Below are 22,586 nucleotides of genomic sequence, written 5' to 3' on the forward strand. Positions count from 1 at the left end.
AGCGAGTCACAATGGGAGACCAGTACAGGAAGAGGGCAATGTGCAGGCACGTTTGTAGCGGCTTATTTTTCAGACACGAGAGGGTGCCCTGTTCGTTGCGTTCGCTTCGGACGTGTTTGGCAGCGGTTAATGTTTCAGTAGTGTTAAACGGTATGTTTCACACCTGTTAGCGGTGTATGTCATGCGTGTTAGACAGCACTGTGTTTTTCTTGGACTGTGTTCATAAACCGCCATGCATATTTATGACATGCTATCATTATTCTGATCAGTTCTCTTTGTTTGAACAAGTCTAAATGGGATCTCTGCTGAACATTAGAGGATTTGGCATGGGCCAGAGCTGTAAAGAGTTCGTTGACCACAAAGGGATTCACGTCAAGCGTCAACATCTCTACGCACACACGGAATATTTTCCAATGGGTATAATAACAACTTTTATAGAGATTTAGAATGGGGTAGAAGGATCTTTTCTCTGAAAAATGAGTCATCAAATATCTGTTTCGATCAGTGTTTCCAGGGCCCGATGGCTTGTCTCAAGATTGCCATCTGGTGGCACTTTTAGTCATTGACAGATCGGGTCAGGGCTTTTTTTCTTTTCTATTTTAAAATGTTGACTTCACATATGCACTGCTTTTATTCCTCAAAATTTTATCGTGTTGGATCTGTCGTCATTAATGGTGGCATTTGTCGTCATAGACTTATAGATTCCTTTGTTAGTAGGTTGTGTTCTCAAATGTGTTTATAAAAAATATATAGTCCATGTATTGCAATTGGTGTATGTGTCTGGAGATTGATCTGATGTCCATGTCTGTTAAAAGAAAAGCTATGTGCTTCTGGGCAGGATTAACTTGGATTCCAGTTTGTATTTTAGATCCAAGTTTTTTATTCAGGGACATACAGTGGTTATCTTATTGCTGTGGCAACGTAAATGTTTTTGGAACAGTGCAAATTTGGTTCCAAGCTGTGGTTTCAGCAAGATTTGCAAATTGGAATGAACTGTATTTAAAATATATAAAAGGTGATGTGTTAGAAAAGGGGTTTGGAAGGACATCTGGGAGTCTTATAAATTCTGTGTCTAACTTTGTACACAGGCATTTGACAGATTTAATGTGCAGAAGTTGAAGACTACTTAATATGGCCTATGTTTGGGGAAAAAAATGACGAGTTTGGGTAATAGCTCCATTCCTGCTGTACTGCTGTGTTTTGCTGGAAGCATAATTCAGTGGAACAGACTGGTCTGTAACTGTAGAAGCTATTAACAATGTGATGGGGCTGACAGTTTTGAGGGCATTTTTTTAAATGGGGGACTTCAGCACAGATGCAACCTGATCACTGCTTCTCTCTACACAATCATACAGTCATCTCTGCTGTATTTGCCCAAACCACTGAGAACCCCACTGATCTAGATCAAAGCTGACTCATCACAGTTGGATCTGACTAGAGCCAGCAGAGCTAGCAACATGCTTATAATAAGAAGTCATTCTTGACTAATAAGACAAATTGCCTGGACAGAATTTAAGGACTATTTTCTAGTAGCCTTTCATTCTCTCACACATTCACAAGCCACACACAAACACACATGGTTTTATTGTGGTAGAATGTGAGGATTGTTTCAGGGCTGACTGGATGATGTATGGGTTCGTCAAGCAATGGAAATGGCAATTTTTCAAAAGAAAAATCATTTTCATTTTCTTAATTGTATTTATATGGAATGAGATAAATTAATTTGCAGCTTACAGTTTATACACAGTACAAGCTTATGCGCATTTAGTATGTACAGTGTATTGCAATTCTTTTTAAAGAACTGAAATAAAGTCTTTTACTATCTTGAAACTAAGATGCAGGAACATATTATCTGATCAGACATTCCCTATGCTAAAAGACTACAGTAGATTCAAGATTTTAAAGCATCTTCAAGGCGTCTTGCAAATTCAGCCTTTCACCTGTCATCGGTTTGAGCTTATTTAAAATGATATTGGAGGTTTGTACATTTGGGGTCCTGTTCGGTTCTGATTCAGACCAGTTTCTCTAAAGCGCTATGCAGTATCTTCAGGTCCTCCCTCATCTGACTAAGAGCGTTCTGGATCTTTCCCGGCTGGTCCAGGACCTCCATGCTGCATGTAAATGGGTCGTACCGGACAGAGAAGGCCTTCTGGATTGTCAGCGAGTACCGCCTGTAGGGAAAAAAAAAAAAACACTTAAACTATTTATCCACGTGCACTTACACATTTGTGCCTTCTGAAGTCACGTCTTCACGGACAGCTATGCTTCACAGAGAGCTGTGTATGAAAGGGGACACACAATTGGCTCTAGCATCTCCCTTGGAGGGATTCAGTCAGTCAGGATGACAGCTTCTTATCACACACTAGCAATCCCCTCAGTCGATTCGATTTAAATTCCTCGCTAGGCCATGTAGGTAAATGTTCACAATACAGTTCAGTGGGATTTTTGTTTCAGAACCTCCTTCCATGTTGTCACAGGTCACAAAAGAGAACATTTCCTGTCCATGCACAATGGAACTTCGGCCAATCAAGGTATTGGGCCCAATGGTGCTTGCAGTGTTAGATTGTACATGTTGTTGCACATTTGTACTACAACTTGTAAACTGTATCACATGGTATCTCCTGCACAACTACTTCAAACTCAAGTGTTGACACAGGTCATTCAATGTAAGTTTTCAATGTATTCAAGCAGGTCACGTGAATAATGCATTCTTCTCTCAAGACCTTTTTAAGATGATTTCCTAAGTGACAATTAAGGTAAGAAAGTTAGCCAGGCTACAGTGCCACACTGAGGAAGATTGATGCCATATGCCCCAAAATGTACCAAGATTGGCCTTGTAGGGGAGAAATGAAATTGAAGAAAAAAATAATTAGTTTTTACTCCTTTTTCAAACTGTGTTGCTCACTTATCATAATAGCAGAATCCCACTTGTAAAGAAAGGGGTTGTCTGAACTGACACATTCTCTTGCAACCTTACCTCAGCTTGGCCTTTGCATCTTCAAAGCTCTCTGACACGAAGTATACTGGCTGGTAGGTCTGGTCTTGATATGGCTGGACTGCAGCCTCCTCAGCATTGAAGGGTTTGTACTCTGGCTCATTGGAAAGAGCATACTGAAAGAGAAAATACCTCCAGAATTACTTCAGAGACACTGGGGCATGTTCATGTTAATACTGTAGCAAATCAAGGTCACTAACTCTTTATAAGCAAGAGAATCACTGCGAAAGTCTGATTATGAACGTGGATGGTCATTTATATTGTAACTAACCATGAGCTCTCCATACGATGACAGCAGCCCAGCGCCGTATGCCTTAATGGCCCCGTCCTGTTTACAGAGACCAAACTCCACTGTGAACCAATAGAGCTGAGAGAGGGAGAAAGAGAGAAACCAGATTTTATTTTTCACCTTTGTTTTTCTTACAGTTAGGGAAATGCAACACAGCAACATGACTCACATACAGAACACATATTTAGATTTAGGATATTTAGATGGGTGACATATTAAAGGAAAACCAACTGAACCAGCTAAAGTGACTTAGCAAGGTGTTGGGCCACCACGAGAACAGCTTCAATGCGCATTGGCATACGTTCTACAAGTCTATGGAACGCTACTGGAGGGATGGAAGACCATTTCCTTCAAATGATATTCCCTCATTTGGTGTTTTGATGATGGTGGTCAAGAGGACACCTCGGTCTAAAATCTCCCATAGGTGTTCAATTCAGTTGCGATCTGGTGAGATCTGGTGGCTGCAAAGGCCATAGCATATGATTCACATCATTTTCATACTCATCAAACCATTCAGTGGCCCCTCGTGCCATGTGGATGAGGGTACTGTCATCTTGGAACAGACCACTCCCATCAGGATAGAAACGTTTCATCATAGGATAAAGGTGATCACTCAGAATAACTTAATATTGATTAGCAGTGAACATTCCCTCTAAGGGGACAAGTGGACCCAAACCAGACCCACATGCAGATGTCACTTTAATCACTGTTCCTATTGAAACACTAGCCAGTAGGACAATCTTTGTGACTGAAGCTCCTGTGATCCATGCCACAATAACGAACCCTCTTTCAAAGTCACTTAGATCTTTTCCTCTGGCCATCTTGATCCAAAATCGAGATCAACTGGACCTGCTCAGCATTTTTATGCATGCCACAGAGAATGATAGAATGTTAATTGCTTGATTGTATGCAGGACACTTATATGGAAGCATCTGCATTCATTATGTTGCTCCACTCATTTTTTTCAAGTTTTCCTTTAATTTGTCACCCATCTACGGAAGAGTTCACCAGTTAAAACATCATATCTACCACTAGAGAGCGCTAAAATCATATTATCAGCTGAAGCCAGAAACTTGGAACGCCTGAAATGTTACATATGGCTCTTATCAGTATCTTCTGCCTGTTGAAGGTTCCTGTGTAAATTTGTTCAATGAAAACCAGAGTCATCCTCTGGGACAGATTAAACCACATTTCACATCTGTAACTGAATGCTCACGCTTACCGTAGACAGCCTTTCAATGTCCTCGTCTGATGCTCCCAATGAAGCAAGACCAAGTTCCTTGAAAAATTCACAGGACAGCAATTAGACAACCAACCAGCCTGCAGACTGCATGCACATTTCAATACTGCATTCTTATCATTACTGTCTGTAGACCAATTGGCTCAGCATATCAAAATGTATATACTTGTCTTATCAGTACATTCTTTTCATCAATTTATATTTTTGATACAGTTCAATTATATATTTTTTAAAACAGTGGAAATGAGTGCATTGTGAATACCAGATCAATCCAATTCTTTTTACCTGTGAAAATTGAGCAAACTCCTTGTTTGCCAGCATGGGGATGTGGCCAAGTAGTTCATGACAGCAATCACTGTGCAGAGATAAAAACGTGAAATTAGAACTTACTTTTGAACAAGAAATGTTAAACAAGAAATGTAACTCACAAAATACAAAAACCCTTCTTAAAATATTAAGAATATGTAAGACTGATGATATAAATCATGACAGAAATTCAATACATTTTTATTTCAGGGATGGAAAAACCAAAGGATATTACACTATTCTTAGAAAAACAGTGTGATCACTACCAGTATAACAATAGTAGAAATAATAATAATAACATACGGCTCTGGAGAGTGCATTGGGGTGGAGGAGTGGCGGATGTACTGAGTGCACTGAAACACTCGGAATGCCAAGCTGGCCAGGAAGTCTCTTGCAGACAGCAATCCAGCGACTGGGCGCAGCTGAAAACCTGTCCTTTCTATGGGAACAAGAGACATCATCACTGTCAGTTCTGCATCTCACATGTACATGACATCATAACAATATTCAACTCAGTCCTGCACCGGAGACAGCACTGGTAACAACCAGTTCAGTTTTTGGCAAACACATGCAAAGACATACCACCAGTTCACTAACAGTTTCAACGAAAATAGAGTATGGTTAGGTGCTTTTGTTTTTTTTCCAACTTTCAATGTATGCATACTAATTTGATATGTATTCTAATTTCACAAGCCTTTTGCTTTAATGTTACAAAAGGTCTTCGAAAAATCAACAGTTTCTTTCATCCAGGAAAATGGATATCTCCCTTGCTGGTCAAACCTTTTAGGAAGGTGGAGACATTTCTCAGTTGAGGAATGTTGTCTTCTCCATATCCACAGTCCTTCTCCAACTGCTGCAGAGTCTCCAAGTACTGTCTGCAGGCATGCGTTGGGTATATGCCCCTCAGAGTCTGGTATACTTGTCTCCTGTCAGATCATAATCATAATTTTCCTCTGCCTCCTCCTTTTCTTACAGTCATCGTCATCATCATCATCGTCATCATCATTTTAATAATTATCAACATTATCAAAATTTAAATAATAATCAAGATCAAAGTCAAAATCATCACTGTTATCTTTGCTATGTAAAGTTGTGTAAGTCGCTCTGGATAAGAGCGTCTGCTAAATGCCTGTAATGTAATGTAATGTTATCTCCCATTCAGTTACACTGCTTGGTAAAGTAAAAGCAGGGTTCTTACCAGGTTGCAACCTCCTCCGGTGTATAGTCCACTTTGGGCAAAGGATCTCCTCTACAAGACAGAGAGTAAAACTCATCTGAACATGCAGAAATTAGGCATTATTCAGAGAAGAGCAGGAGCCAAACAAATTCTTTTAAGAAGGATTTATTTAGTCCTCAATTTGCCCATGTCTCAGAATGGAGCTCACGGTGTATTTCTGTTGTATTATTTTTATATAGTCATATCCGATTCACTGTGTAATTAGAATATCCGCACATCAACTCACTGTTTGTAGCTAAAGGCGAGTTCAGCGATGAAAGCTCTTCTCCTCCTGTACTCCGGATCCCTGTAGCCCTTGAAATACACAAATCGAACAGTTTGAAACTGAGTGACAGAGCTAGCAGAGTATATGTTTTGCGTGATGGCACAAGTGTACCCAGATATTTTTAGCGCATTTCAGCTTATGTTCGGAATTAATATGGATTATTCCAAAATCTATACCTCACGTGAATAAAACACCCTTTAGCATAAAAAGCGGTTGATATATTTTATAGTTCTTGTTATTGACTATACATGTAGCTATGTCATACTCACTGGGTGGTCTTCGTCTAAATCCGGGTCATATTTTGTTATTAAATGATTGCACTTGTCCAGATCCCCGATCTTCCTTGGGAACCAAGGAACTGAAAGTAGAAATAACGAAAAAAGAAACAAAGACTCCATAATTAATTTTCCAAATTCAAATAAGTGACGCTAATGTTTTTTTTTTTCCATCACCATTTAATTTTGATTTGAATAATAATACGCATAATTATAACAATACTAATATAGAGCTTGAACTATTGCAAACACATAGGCTTCAAATATGCTATTGTTGTTGCCTCGCAAAATAAACACATTATACACAAGAAGGAGTTACCTTTCTCCTCTGCGATCGCACGGACATCGTCTGCAACCCTTTTGAGGGAGTTGATTAAGACGTCCGTGTCGGAGCTGTGAATCTCACACCTTACAAAGTATTCCAGATCCGCCACCACGCTGTTCTTCGTCCTCCTTCCTGGTCTGGTTTCAATATGATGGATCTTGGCTTCAAAAGTCTAAATCGCAAATAGCATTGCTCATTTCCACCATTTGTTTGTAGGAATAAATAAACAACGGTAGCACTATTACAATTATTAATAGCCTCTAAATGTTTTATTCACAAAATATGTTTGCGCTATTTATTTTTTTAATCAACATGTAAATAATAAATATTAGCCTATGCATTACAGACATGGAATTTAGCCTAATGAATAGAGCTGATGAATTACCTCTAAAACTTTGCCCGTCTTGGATAGCCCTGATTTCTTTTCGCTGCTGAGAGTGAACACTATATTGAGGGCAACTTTTCCATCCTTCTCCTCAAAAACGAAGTGGTCTGCACAGCGCGAGGTGCCGGGTGAGGGCAACCCACCACTCTCGCGCTCTTTCCTGGCATCTTCAATAAGGCTGCGCTTTCTGCCGGTGAACTGAACTACACCCTCAGTCTTCATCGAGCTCCCTTTGTTTGTTGATGATTTAACAGTTGATAATATTCTTTAGGCTACAAACGGACTGATCTAGGATAAATTATGAATGTTTGACGGATAAACACGAGATACTTGGTACATCAATCACTCGTTTGCAGACGCTCCAAATTCTTAAGATGAGAAGCAAAATAATTGTTCGATTTTTAGAACATTTAGGCTATCTGGCATCAAACTTCCTTCCAAATGACGAGGTGCGCCAACAGACTAGCAGAGGGCTTTTTATTGGCTTCTCTATACTCAGCATGTAAATGAGTTGCGTATATTTACGTCGGATTGTCAGGTGCAATGCGTCACATCCCTACTCTTTTGTATGAAATAAAAATGGCAACCCTTCATTAGAATGCCACGTAATAGTAAGTGTAATATTCTAAAAGATCAGTCAAAATGACAATCTACAAAATGATGAAAGACCACCGTGGAAAGGCTTATTTTTAAAATGTCATCATAGATCATTTTAAAAAAATCTTGTAACAGTAAAGTGTGAATGAATGTGTACAACATTACATTTCTTCTGCCCAGGTGCATTGGTAAATTAAAATAAGTCGTTATTTTATTTTATTTTATTTTATTTTTTTTGTGCTGTCCAGGGTACTGAAGTGTCTTGATATTAAAAACTAACGAGTTGCATAACAGAGAATAACTGTGCTATTATGGAATCACAATAACAGTTAATAATAAAATGTAATGTTAATTCAACTCTTAACAGAATACATATGAATGGAGTGCAAAGAGTTGATTTAACACTGAGCATTTTAGCCTACTGTGCATAAAACAGAAGACAAAGGGATTGCATTTTGTGGTAGTTCTTCCTCCTTTTATACCAACTTGAATTACTGGGTCACAATTTGGGTTGAATATACAGACCCATTAAAATTGAATGGTCGAATGGTTGAATGGTGTGCGTAAATGAGATTGTTGATGTTGCTGCAAATCCGGCACCTGTTGTTGCGACCTTGCAAATCCGATGATTGGAGAAAAATCGTGCGCAAGGGGCTCAATTACATGCACAATTAATCAAGCTTGCATGTAATACAAAATGAAGACCAAACGACAACGGTAAATAGTAATTTGATTTATTTGTAATTATAATTATATTTTATTCATGTTATGCGGAGAATTAAATACACTTTATTGCATATAATCAAAATACAATGATTTACATTTTAACTAGGGCACTAGAATACTGTAAAGCAATCATGGACGTTGTAAATATTTACCTATGTGTCTTTCCTTAAAAATGAGATTTCTCTGGTGTTTGAAACATTAATTATTTTCAATGCTGTTTTTATTTATACACGTTGAAATATAGGTTACTGCAATTAAAAAAAAAACCATAAGGAAATTTCAACTGTAGCCTATATTACCCCCGTATTTACATAATGGCTACAGTAATATACAAGTTGCGCGATACATTCTCGTTCCAAGGGATAAATGAGGAAATATTGACAATAAACTGGGGTAATGAACAGGTTATAAAAACGTACTCCTGGAAGTATCATAATAGCTTTGGTGTGATAATCATTTTGGTGTGGAGGGTCTCATCTGGATTCTGAAAATTACTGTTATTATCTTCCGCCTACGCGCCGGCGGTACCTATTTACTCGCATTGAAAAAAGTTTATCTGTCATCATTGGACTTATAATAAAGAGCATTTTGTAAATGATAGCGACCGTTAAATTAGCAAACATTACCAAAACATTTCCTATTTATATTCTGAGATATTATTAATTTAGAAATAAAAACCATTAGCCTGCACGCCAACTCACAGTTGTAGGCCAATCATATAGAAGTACGTATAAGCTGAGACTCGTATTTAAGTATTCAACGGCTAAAACATTCAGTGAATACATTAGGCCTACATACTTTGCATACTGTAAATGATTATTGGATTTTGTCCCTTTGTCAATTTTAATCATAGCCGTGCAGGATAGGGTTTCACAGGGAGAAAATAAGTGCAACTGGAAGAATTCACATGCAAATAATAGCTATTATTATTTTACAGCGTAAAGAGCAGAAAAAACATATCAGGAGACATGCAATTGGTAGTAATCACTACAACGTTGTGTAAAGTTTTCATCATTCCATTTTACGAAGGGCGTTGCACAAGATCCCGATCTCACCTGAAACGAGGCAAATCGAATGTAAGGTTACATTGTCACTTATTGGCTATCCACAGGACAGTTAAACATCTGGATTTAAAGATAAATGTTTTCCATTGTGACAGAATTTTTGGTCGTTATAGTCCCATGTTTTTTTAACTAGCAATTTTGTGAATTTAGAAAATGTAAGATATTATTTTAACATGCACACGCACCGCTGATGGTGTCGGCCAGGTTCGTGAGCTGCTGAGTGCTGTCCAGAACCTCTATGTTCTGGGTGTACGGATTGTACCGCACCGAGAAGGGCCGGGGAATAGTTGCGGCGTATTTTCTTCAGGAAAGTAAAAAAATAAAAAATAAAATAAAATAAAAATGCAAGGTCAGAGAAAAGTGTTTAAACTATACCACCGAAATTCCCGATTGGGTCTGTAAGGCGGTATCACCTTCCGTTATTTTTATATTACCTGCTTAATTATTAACTAGCCTACTAAACACGAATGTTTTTCTAATACAAAATAATATAAATTCCATGTTATAATCGCTTTCCAACAATATTTAACTTTACTTCCTTTACCTTACTTTACTCTGTATTTTGAATAGTATAAACTGAAAAATAGATAATACCTTCAGTTGTTACATAAATATTCCTCATGAGTCATGACTGCAGTAAAATATAGCTACCTACAGTTGTGTGGTAGGTGTTTATATCAGGCGGCTATACATAGCAATAGTAGCCCACTTATTCCGTGGTTCTGTATTTAACAGAATGGCAGCATAAAAGAATGTTGTATGGCTATTCTATTGACGATTTTACCCGATGACTACACTACACACAATATAAGAATATATTGGGATATAATGGGAAGGGATTATTTTCAACCTTTCAACTCTCTGTTACACTACTAAAACTCATTGTTTTCTGCAAAGTTATGTTTCTCATGAAATGAAATGATATATTGTTAGTGCTCAGTTATGTAAAGCGGATTCAAACTGCATTTAGTAAACAAATGCAATGATAAACATTTTGACCCGCTGCATTGCATTGTTTTACCTGACTTTTTCTTTGGCGTCGTCAAAGCTTTCAGCCACGTAATACACAGGCTGGAACTCAGTGATTGGGTACTTCTGAAGGCAGGTCTTTTCAGGGAGAAATGGCTCAAGCTTCGGCTTGTCCGTTAAACTGTACTGTAAGGGAAAATCACCAGTAGTACTATTCATACTTTTTCATTTGCTACTTACTTTTAACAAATGGAAGGTTTTGAGTAATCTCCCTAGTGTTGCAATAAAATCATATTTATTATGTAATAAACCCATTTTCGGTTTTACTACTCCATTCAACCAATGGTGAATTGATTATGTCATTTTCCAGACACCGGAGGCTGTGACATCAGCATATTCTCTCGGCACCAGAAAAGAAATGTACGGCTTTTCAGTGAAATCCCAGTTTTCATGACTCGGTGGTGTGTCAGTAAACAGGAAGTGTACTGACTGGCTGAATTAGGACACAGTGTGAGACAGTCAGCTTCACTCAGCTCTGTCACCCAGACATCCTCTGCCGAAAGAATATGATATAACACAGTCCAATGAAATTATGAACCCATTATTCTCCCCTAAATACCCCCTGTACCTCTCCCTCCCCTGGTTCACTACTAGCCTACTGGCCCCATACTCGGTCAGTGAGTCAATAGTCCATTCCCCTCTGGTGACCCTTCTGGCCACTTTCCCCAATTTTAACCCACCGGTGTGAGTGCTCCCTTGAGGAACCGCCCTCTGGCATCAGGAATATATTATTGTTATAGGTTATCTGAGACAGACCCTCACATCTGGCCCCTTTATTTTTACCTTCAGCTCCCCAAAGGATGAGAGCAGTCCAGCTCCATAGGCCCGTATCTCTGAGCCCTGCCTGCACAGACCAAACTCCACCGTGAACCAGTACACCTGCAGAAGAGACACAGGGGAGATCCACCATGATGTCACTGATGATGATGATGATGATGATGATGATGATGATGACAACTCCTTTCATACTCACAGTGGCAAGCTTTTCAATATAGTCATCGGGGGCCCCCAGGGAAGCCAAACCAATTTCCTGCCAAGACAAAAATCCAATGGTTTTTTAAGTAAAATAGGCTGTATGTGATAATGATGATAATATTTCACAGTGAAGGTGGCTGTCACGATTGCGTCAGTGGTGGTGTTGTCCTGATGTAACAGTGTCTGTGGTGATCTCATTGCATAATGGTGAGGATGGCCTCCTGTGAGAGCAGCTCTGTGATTATGTCTGTAGAGATTCCGCTGCAGTGAATGCTGCCCCACTTTAACAAATGTAATACTGTAGCAAATGCTCCTTTGAACACTGTACCTGTGAGAACTGGGCAAAACCAGGGTCTGCAAACAGAGGCACGTGTCCCAGAAGCTCGTGGCAGATGTCACTGTGGAGAGGGATATTTAGTGTGTCTGCCATTATTTCATTCAATAATTCCCAATTGAAACAAATTGTAGTGCAATTATATATATGTTGATCCTCTGTGTTGGCTCCTACACTCTTTGTCAGTGATGATAGTGCTCCTCTTTCTTTTTCTTTCTGTGTGCTTGCTAAATTATCTTTTGTAAAATAAAAATTTACAGTTTAGTTCCTTTCATCCAGAGTGACTCACAATAGGTTGATTCATTTAGGCGGGGCATTTTTACCCATGATCGCCTGTCGGAGGCATACTCACGGCTCTGGCGTGTACATGGGCCTGGATCCATGACGGATGTACTGTGTTGAATGGAAGACTCTGAATGCCAGTCCAGCTAAGAAGTCTCGAGAGGAGAGCAGACCAGCCACAGGGCGCAGTCTGAATCCTGTGCATGCTGAGAGGAAGGGATAGTGCATGAGTGTGTGTGTGTGTTTGTGTGTGAGTGTGTGTGTGCGTGAGTGTGTGTGTTTGTGTGTGTGTGTGCATGCATGCGTGCGTATGTGGTATTTGTTTGTGTGTGTGTGTGTATGTATGAGCATGCGTGAGCGTGTGTGTGGTATTTGTTTGTGTGTGTACCTGTACGTAAATGTGTGGCGTGTGTGTGCTTGTGTGTGTGTGTGTGTGTGTGTGTGTGCGCATGCATGTGCATGTGCGTTCATGCAGGAAGTAGGGCAGTCAGATATGCGCACAGGGCTTCACAGGCTCTGTATGACACAGGCAGTGTGAAATGACAGTGAAATAGCTGACGGTGTGCAGGATGCTCTTACACTGCAGGAAGTGTGAGATGTCCTCCAGCTGGGGAATGTTGTCCTGCCTGTATCCGCAGTATTTCTCCAGCAGGGGGAACACTCTATTGTGCTCATGGCAGGCATGTGTCGGGTACAGGGTCTTCAGCTCCTTAAAAACAGTTCCCCATGTGTTCTTCTCATCCTCTGTATACATCACCGTGGGAATAGGCTGACCGCTGAACACAGAGGTGTACTGTCAACCACACAAGCTGCACTGACAAATGCCCACTGACATGCACACACACATTTACAAACATATATGCCTTGTTAGTTATTCTGGGTAAGCAAATGGAAAACAAATTACCACATAAATAAATATGTAAATGACAATAATAATAACAATAATAATAGTTGTGGTTGTTTTATTGTGACTTGCACTCACACAGTAACACACACATACACACACACCGAGCTGAGTTGTGGGTGAGGCTTGGACAGTTGGGAATGAGAGTGCATACTTCATTATTCTATTAGTGCACGTCGGCCCCACTTCTATGTAAATGCGTTCCCTTTCAGTGGCCATCTCATTGAGCGCTGGTGCTCTTTGTAGTGCCTGAGAAGAATACACCTCAATTATGACAACAAAGCCATAGGCTCAAAATTGCATGCTGGCCTCCTGCAATTTGCGGCCCTTTGTCTGAGGGGTAATTTTCCATAAACAGGATCGGCCCAGCACTCAAAGGACCAAGTGAACAGGGGAGAGATCTAGCAATGGGGTCTCTGCCCTTGTGTGTGCATACGCGTGTGTGTGTGCGTGTGTGCGCGCGCATGCACGTGTGTGTGCATGCATGCATGTGTGTGTGTGTGTGTGATGAAAACAAAGAGAGAGAGCGAGTGAGAAGGAGAGAGAGAAAGAGAGGGGAACACACTGCAGTTAGTTTTAAAGCAGTTCTGATGTGGTCAAATAGTTACTGTCTGTAGTTGTAGGCAATGTCCGCAAATTCCTTTCTTCTGGCTCTGTATGCCGGGTCTGTGAAACCCTGGATCATGAAAAATTAAATAAAAAAGCATCAGCATCAAGACCTCAGGATCAGTGCCTGCCCACTACGATATCTGCAAGGCAACATTTAAGAGGACTGAATCCACTGGCCACTGGCAGACACCTCTCACTCCCACGCTAGTCTGAGCAATGAATCAAATTTAAATGAAGCCTTTGTAGAGTGCTGCCTGCTTATGCTAAATACATTTCATTTTAATCGTGGAAGGGAAGGGAGTAATTATTTATAATTACAGGGACTCAATTAAAGTAATGACATCAGTTTGTGGGCCCAGAATGTTTACATGAGAATAGGAGCAGAGAGGGTCTGTGATCACAGTGAGTGACACATACACAGTGTGATGCCAGAGAGACAGAAAGGGAAGGAAGTCATGTTCAGGTGGACAGGAAATGCATCTATAACCAGTCCACAGACATTCTCAGTTCTTCAGTTCTCCACAACCCAAGTTCTTTTGATACTCTCCAGTCCATTGCAACAACTCATCTGGCAAAGATTTGGCATCCAGTCTGTTTCATGGTTGTCTTATTTAGGCCAAATTTAAATTTACTAGAGCAAGCACAGTTTTTATGTGATTGGAAATAACATTGACCCGAGCTGGGGCACTAGTTATGTTTCCCCTGAGCAAGGCAGTTTGAACTCCTCCACTGAAAATATTACTGTATACATTCGCAACTTCATGAGTGTTCCAATATCACTCAAGATTGTAGATGGCTTACTTTACATTAACCATAACAACAAAACACCATATTTACTGAAGAGTTATAGCCTATGTGTTGTGCAATATTAGTGTTTTTCCATGTCAGCTGTTTATCAATGAACAAATTAATGGAAATGCAGTGTTCAGGCTACAAAATTAGAATATGCTCAGGTTCATAGGAAGAGATCTCCTTACAGGGTGGTCGGAGTCCAGTTCAGATCCGTAGCTGAGGATCTGGTTGGCGAAGCGATCCAGGTCCTGAATATGGTTGGGAAACCACGGGACTGAGGAGGCAGAGTGACAGTAATGACAACAAAGCCCAGCCTTGTCACTACCACTAGATAAAGGAAATGCTGTTACATGCTCTTGCTATAAAGTAGTTATTACTTTAGCAATAAAAGTAGCAATGGATGGTTATAATCCTGCTCTTATAGTTATCGTATAAGAGCAGGATTGTCAATCACTATAGCAGTCATTTATATTAGAAAGTGCAGCAGTAGTAGTGTAGTGGTCGTTATTATTTGTAGTAGCTGTAGCATAAGGTTCCATTAAGTCCCAGAAAATATCTTGTACATGAGACTTGACATTACTTCACTGACATCAGGGTTTCATTTTCCAGAGCCTGGAAATCAGGGTAGTATTAAAAAATGGCTTGAACCTACAGACAGAACCTTTAGTTTAGTTATTGTAATAAACATAGTATGACATGAAATGCTTAAAGAGCTAGCCTTCAAGGCCCTTCGTAATAACTTTTCTATTGCGTTTGAAGTGTTCAGTAAGCCACAATACAATTTATACAAGGCAACATATAACATAAAATGCATTATGTGTACTTCATTTTTTCCATATTTAGAAACAGAGAAATAATCAAATTAGCTTTTTGATGTAAAGTATTCGATATCTCTATTGGAGGTCTGAACAGCTTGTCTGTTCTGTTTGGATATTCCCTTCAAGTTTATTTCTGGCTGACAGCCCATTAAATGGTAGCAAGTCTAATTGGTTAAAATATAAATACCTTGTTAATTGTGCAGTAAACATGGTATCCAAATGATCAATACTATATCTTCCAGTAGATCGCAGTATAAGAACTTTGTTGCTTTCAGTATAAAAATACAATATATAAACCATATAAAGTAGACTTAAAATAGTATTTGTTATCTTTGGTTCTTGGTGTATCATATAACTATTAAGATGACGGTCTGGAATGCATAGGGTCTTTCAATGGTTAGCTCATGCCGACATGCCGACATGCCGATTATGAAGATTGAAAGAACTTCAGTTTGTCCAGTAGAGGTCAGAGTTGCTAAAGTGTGAGTGAAACCAGACTAATCATGTCCCTGGAATACAGGGCCACAGTGGCACAAGCAGCCTCAGCAGACTCATTTAGTCTCTGTCATGTTTAAATGATCACAACTGGGGGGGAAAAACTCACTGATCAGGTTAAACATACTTCTTCAAGGGGACACTAAGACACTAAGAGTCACTAAGAGTGACTTGCCCTCTTGACGAACTTATGTCCAGACTGTGCATCAAAGTGTCAACCAGGCTGGGCCGGGCCAGGCCAAGGCAGGCCCATAGATCTGGGACATTTTACTTCTGACTTCATAAATATACTACATATTTTGTCCCATTCAAAGCTCTGATTATATCCCTTACTGTTCCCTGCCCAGTTATGCAACAGTGGATCCATGATGGATGTATATGTGGGCATGCTTAGTGCACTTCCTGGAAGGAGAAGACTGTGGGGGTAAGAATACTGCAGTTTGTGCAGGGCTACCCTCTGGCCAGGGTAGGCAGGGAGGTCAGCCAGCGAGGTCAGCTGGATTTATGACCATTAAGCATACTGAATACTAAAACTCTAAACACATTAAACCAGTGTGGTCCTCCCCTAGGGCATGAAAAACAAAAGACTTGTGCCAACAACTCTCCAACACAGAGCCCCTTCCCTCCCACCACCCACACCAGATTCCCCAACTACAGACTGCCTCTATGACAGGCCATAAATATCCTTCCGGACATGTCCTTTATTTCACAGAACAGTGGACGGTGCTGTCTGCAGACGCTGCAGTCAGTCTGGCCCTCAGCGGCTTCTGAGGAGCCTGCCTGTCTGTCTGTTTCCTGGATAGGGAGTGACCTCATTAGGGTCCCCCTTGCTGAGTCCATAACCCGAGTCCTCTGTTCCCCTCCGTCGGGCCTGTTTGTCCTCAGTGGCCAAACTAATGCAATTTGGGGAAATAACTAATAACCCATGAACAGAGCAGCCTGCTGATTTGTCTCTGCGGTGACATTTATTACCCTGCCAAAGCGCCACCCGGAGCTCTCCTCTGGGATTAACAGCAGCACTCTGTTCTGTCCATCACAGATCCGCCACAGCCGCTCCCCTGTCCACGCTGCTCGAGTCTCACAATATGAGCAGTGGAATGCAGGGCTAACCTGGCCAGCCTCAGACCAAGGAATTAGTTTATCTGCCCGTTTTCTTGCTCAGACAGACACCGCTGTATTCAAATGTATCTCAGCGCTGTCAGCTGTATCTATCTACGACGATGATACTTTCACAGTAGGCACTCACTGTTTTAATGAAAGATAAAACTGGCTCTCTAAAGTGGAAGTGCTCCTTTAAAACCATGAGGAATATGAATATCAAAGGTGGCACAATGCCTACTCTAATCTGGCGTACCAGAATGTGCAAGGTAAGTCTCACTCAAAGAATCTATTTACAAGTCTTATATTTCCATCTGCACTGAACCTTAATAAATAATCAAGGGAACATAGTGTTTTTTTTTACATATTGCACCACCTACAAATGCAATCATATACACACACACACACACACACACACCTGTGTCCTTCTGCTTGTTGCGGGAGAGCTCGTACACGTGCCCACTGATCAGAGTGCCGAGTCCTTCGATGACATCATCCAGGGCTTTGGTACAGGTGGAGTCCACACTGACAAAGAACTCGTACTCTTGCTTGTTCGTGCTGGAGGGGCGTGACTCGATGTGCGTCAAGTTGATACCCTTTTCCTGCCATTCACAGACACACAGGACCAGTTACTCTAAACATGCTGAGCCATTGTTTTAACCATTTTCCCCTCTGCGTATCCATATTTCTTCTGAAAGTTATGCAAGTGTCACTATGGGTGTTTTCAATGATGTGCAATTCTAGATATCTTATGTAAAGTGTGATTCTGTTAATTGTAAAGTGTACTAGCTCTTACACTCTTAGACTGCTATAGCACTTAGAATAGAAATTCAAGGAATGACCCACCCACCAGAAGTAAAAAGAATATTAATTTAGGATTATTGATACTGAAATAAAAAATAAATCATTCAATTATTAAATGATTATTTTTGACACCTATCTTTTTGGGAAATATTATTTTAGCTTGTTTTAAACAAGTGTTTAATTAAACTTAAACACTATAGTTTTCCCATATTTTTGACCGTAAAATCATGCATACTAGTGGTGATTATTTTATACAGTTTTTTTTATTTTTTGCTCATCGTTATCAAGGTTTCAATATTTTGAAGGTCACTGTATACAGTAACTATTGAAAATGTTAAACCATGCAGTTACAATAATCACAGTAAACAGTCACTGTTCAATATTAAATTCATTATAGAATGCAGTTTCAGAATTTAATCCATCAGTGGTATCAGAGAAAGTGTTTAATATGTCATTGGGCTTGCTTCACTGGGAGTTGATGGGGGTGTGTGTGAACTGGGGAGGTCAGAGGAGGAGCAGGATAAAGGGAGCTCATAGGCTTAGGGAATGTCCTTGTTTACATCCATGCTGTATGGACAGCACTTGGAAAATACTAGTTATTCATCTGTAAGGTGGACATGTGACAAACACAGTTTATTTCCACATTCATACAAATTTGCCCTTGCACTTACAGGCCAGGTCATGGATCGACCCATACACATGCGCACATGTCCACTGATATGCAAACAAACAGACAGGTACCCAAACACAGGCTATTAGAGTGACCACTCCGGTATAGTATAACAACAAATGTGAAGTAGAAACAGAAGAATTACTTGAGCTTTGTAAAGAAAAATACCATTGTAGGTGTGTTGTTACAGCTGGAAATTAACATTTAAAAAGGCAATATACTGTGGAGAATGTACTGTTGTCTAAAGAGTGAATAGAAAACAAAATCAAAATGCACTTTGATACCAGAAGATCTGTCAGCCTAATGTCAACCTACTAATGTCAACTTACTATTTACTCAGCAGGAGCAATACACCTGGCAGATTTCTATCCACGTCAATATTTATTCATTTCACAAACGTACACGCGATAAACATGGATCAAAGACGAGCATGACCGAAGGTCATCCAACGGAGGGGCGACCTCACAGAGCACTAAACGCAGAGAATTGATATTACAGATGTGCACAAGAGAGAGGTGATCTCAAAGTAGAAGAAACACGAATACAGTCTTATGGGAGTGCCTAGCAATGAGGTGATCTTATAGCAGCACTAAAACACAGAATGGTGATCTTATAGGAGTTTAAAGATACAATATGAACAGAAAGGGTCTGATCGGAATGACCCAGTGTGAAGCATCACCCTTTTTTTGAAACTAACGTCTACTGTTGATAGAACTATTTTGTTGTTTCTGCTTCATACCAAGTTAGAGCAGTTTGTCTCCCCTGCCGTGCCTACAATCACTCAAGCATCCGAACAGACCTATCATCATCTGAAACGTACTTCATAAACTTTTTCGGATAGCACAAGCGTTTATCAAATCACAAATCACAGCTTTTTTAAGCCATGTGTTTCTTGGTTTGTGGCTTTTCTGGCTATTTGGCAAATTAAAATCAAATACAGTATTGTGGTTAAAAACACCATGACCATCAAACATTAAAGATATGAGCCCAAAATCAGAAATCGGGAGGCTGAATAAGTTTTGCTTGCTTTGTTTCCTCTCGCTACGCAACGCACTGCCTCCCACACAGTGTTTTCCCAGGTTACTGCCCTCTCTCAACTGACCTCTTCCGTGTCCTTGGCCATTAATTCCTGGGTCAAACAGCAATCATAGAAAGTGTAGCACGGGATTTAAAGGCCTTTCATGAGAGCAAGGGGCTTTGGACTGTCAGACCACACTTTCATCTATTTGTTCACAGTAGTAGTGTGAGTCAGCACCCCAACAGAATTTTTCACTGACATGGGAGGTTTTATAGTGTAACAGACCCTATACGTGCATGTGTGTGTCTGTGTATGTGTGTGTGTGTGTGTGTGTGTGTGTTTTGCATAGGGGGACTAACCTCAAAAAGTTTCAATGCCTTGACCAGAGCCCCCACCCCCTCCTTCAGAGAGAAGATGCAGGACAGCACCCCTGGTTTGGTGGTTTTCTCCTCCAGGTACATGGAGCCCTGATTGGAAGCACAGCAAACAGAGGGGCCATCATCTGTAACTCACTGGCCTCATCTGTACACTGCCCCCACCTCTCTCTCTCTCTCTAGTTTGTTTTTCTGCATTAATAATACAAAAATTTTCAAAAATATTTATTTTATCTGTATATGTGTGCATGTGTTTGTGTGTGTGTATATGCGGGTTGTGTGTGTGTGTATGCATATTTTATGTGAAACAACATTGAGAATTTTACTTAACAACAAGGTATTATTTGTCATAATGTATTAAATGTGCTGGGACATGCATAGACCAACAGCTTAAGGCCTACAGGATAATCATTAATTCAGAAAAAATGTCTAAGTAAACTTACTGTATACAGTATATATTACTTGCCTTAAAAGAAAACATCATATGTTAGAAGTGCAATGGGTGATATATAATAAATTATTATTATTATTATTATTATTATTATTATTATTATTATTATTATTATTATCGTTATTATTATTATTATTATTATTATTATTATTATTCACCTGACCGGCTTTGTCCCCGTTCATTCTTCGGAATCCAGCGTCCATCCTCTGTTATTCGAGCAAAAGATTCCCGCAGTGATTTAACAGTTGTGCCTTAGTCCGAGTTTGTTTGTGTAACTTTTTCCAAAATCCTCCTATATAAATGGAACCACGTGCTACCACACCCCCTTATGTTACTGGGTCAAATGAGTAGGCTTGTCGCGCGATGTTCTCAACAATATTTGCCAGCAAGGCATATCTAAGGGTTTGTTTAAAAAAAAAAAAAAAACTACCCAGCCCCAAGAAACCATTTGCTAGGCTCCAGGCTCGCCGCTGTTACACCCTCAATGTTTCCTTTCCCTGATTTAACCTAATGATTAACAGCTCTTTTCGGAGTGCCCTTGCGTGATCTGGGCCGTTCAGCATCGGGGAGAGACTTCTCCCCGTTGGTGAACGGCCACAGTGATTGAGTTGTGTGTTGTTATGCCTGAGGCCCACGCGGTGGCGTCAAAAGCATGCACGTGTACACATGCCGAAGTTTTCTAGCATAGTTTTCCAGTATACACAATATAGATATAAGAAATGCACGTTGTATTCTCTGAGGTACAAATATATAAATGTAAGACAGGGGATTGGCCTTATTTCACGTGTGCGGTCTATACATTACATAACCGACAGCAGCTAGATATCAAAATAGCTAGACAGTATAGACCGTTTCGGTCATGTCATGGAGAATGCAATACTCATTACCAGTCAATACCGCTAGATGACACTGCAGTCCATATTTTTATTATTCTGCATCTAAGTTTCTTTAACACGAATGTTTTTGGCTGTGTTAGTGAAAAATATATCTGGATTTGATTAGTACCATATTGCACGATTTGCCATATAGCCTGTGTAACCTGTTTTGATTGATGGATTCATGTTTTATAAATTAGCAGTTGTGTAAATAGTCGAATTGAATTATTTAACTTTAATTTAAACTGCATATTGTTGTTGTGTTTGAGTTTTTTGTACTATACATGACAGGAAACTCAAAGCAAAAACTCAAAATGAAACCTAACAAACAGTGGGCGTGAGTGTCAACATCTAAACCGAGTGAACAACTTCGGTGCTTAAATTGTGCAAACAAGTAGTCTTCTGATGGACTCATGAGTCTCGCGCTGTTTCAGTGTCCAGTTTTTCATAAATAAGCATAGGCTAGATAATTGCAAACAATTTACTTGAAGTACGGCGAATACCACTAAATTGTGAAAAGTGGACAGACACGTTCAGAAAACTAATTGTATAATTTTGGCGCAGCAAAAAAATGATTGTTTCTGATTGAGTGTAATATCACATCACTCCTTAGCTTTCATTTAATTAAACGATCTTCTGTAACCAATTTATACGACTCTAATACAAATCTACAACCCATAGCCAGTATTTCAACATTTCAAATGTGTCTTCGAGTGCAGCCCTATATAGGCAAATCAAACAAGCAAACAAAAAGCCTCTGGGGATGGACTTCGGTCACTTCGGCGTGTCTTGACACATCAAATGCGCAGTATCTTGTGACACCAAGATGCTCTTTTTTTTCAAATTTATATTTTATATCAGGTTGAATCATTTTTAGAAAGTCGGTATTTTATTACATCAATGGGAGCTATCACGTCGTGTTACATACTGTATTCCGGTAGAATTGCTTCCCATCGCAGCCTATTTCACAGAGTACAAGTCGTTCATAACTTCTTCATAGTTGTGGCATGTCATTGTTTCTCTCAAATCGGTCGGCGACGCACAGGCTCTATTTTAATCTACTTTGCTTGTTGCAACAAGTGGTAGGCTATTCTACACGTGCACAATACCGCAGAATAATTTCATAATGTGTTCCAAGGGTAGGGAATCCCGCTCGTGCGCACCTGGTCTCGCACCTGCTGCCTCTCTCTACTGGTTAACAAAAAGTAAATAAAAGAAAGCTTCCCTGAGCGTGGTAACACATTCGTGCCCTTTCTCTGGCTATTTGGTCGACCCACAAGTTATGGTATTTTTGCTATTTATGAATGGCCTTTTTTCAATAAAATTTGAATTATTTAATTATATATTGCAGTCT

General features: G+C 39.9%; 2 protein-coding genes across 2 annotated transcripts; both read right to left on the reverse strand.

The window, feature by feature from the left end:
* Positions 1 to 17: 17 nt before the first annotated feature.
* Positions 18 to 7,582, reverse strand: th2 (tyrosine hydroxylase 2). Its single transcript, XM_064343255.1, has 12 exons — positions 7,318 to 7,582; positions 6,927 to 7,104; positions 6,602 to 6,690; positions 6,294 to 6,361; positions 6,029 to 6,079; positions 5,611 to 5,756; positions 5,134 to 5,269; positions 4,810 to 4,879; positions 4,507 to 4,563; positions 3,267 to 3,362; positions 2,978 to 3,111; positions 18 to 2,171 (listed from the first exon to the last, which is right to left on the reverse strand). Exons 1-12 carry the CDS (start codon positions 7,537 to 7,539, stop codon positions 2,012 to 2,014), a joined length of 1,407 nt encoding a protein of 468 aa, XP_064199325.1. The 5' UTR covers positions 7,540 to 7,582; the 3' UTR covers positions 18 to 2,011.
* Positions 7,583 to 8,900: 1,318 nt separating this feature from the next.
* On the reverse strand, positions 8,901 to 20,849 carry pah (phenylalanine hydroxylase). Its single transcript, XM_064343249.1, has 13 exons — positions 20,516 to 20,849; positions 19,892 to 19,999; positions 17,459 to 17,642; positions 14,815 to 14,903; positions 13,837 to 13,904; positions 12,904 to 13,100; positions 12,395 to 12,530; positions 12,037 to 12,106; positions 11,707 to 11,763; positions 11,517 to 11,612; positions 10,726 to 10,859; positions 9,890 to 10,005; positions 8,901 to 9,695 (listed from the first exon to the last, which is right to left on the reverse strand). Exons 1-13 carry the CDS (start codon positions 20,558 to 20,560, stop codon positions 9,652 to 9,654), a joined length of 1,344 nt encoding a protein of 447 aa, XP_064199319.1. The 5' UTR covers positions 20,561 to 20,849; the 3' UTR covers positions 8,901 to 9,651.
* Positions 20,850 to 22,586: the final 1,737 nt, after the last annotated feature.

Source organism: Anguilla rostrata, chromosome 7, assembly GCF_018555375.3.
Source record: "Anguilla rostrata isolate EN2019 chromosome 7, ASM1855537v3, whole genome shotgun sequence".
In the NCBI taxonomy this organism is placed as follows: domain Eukaryota; kingdom Metazoa; phylum Chordata; class Actinopteri; order Anguilliformes; family Anguillidae; genus Anguilla; species Anguilla rostrata.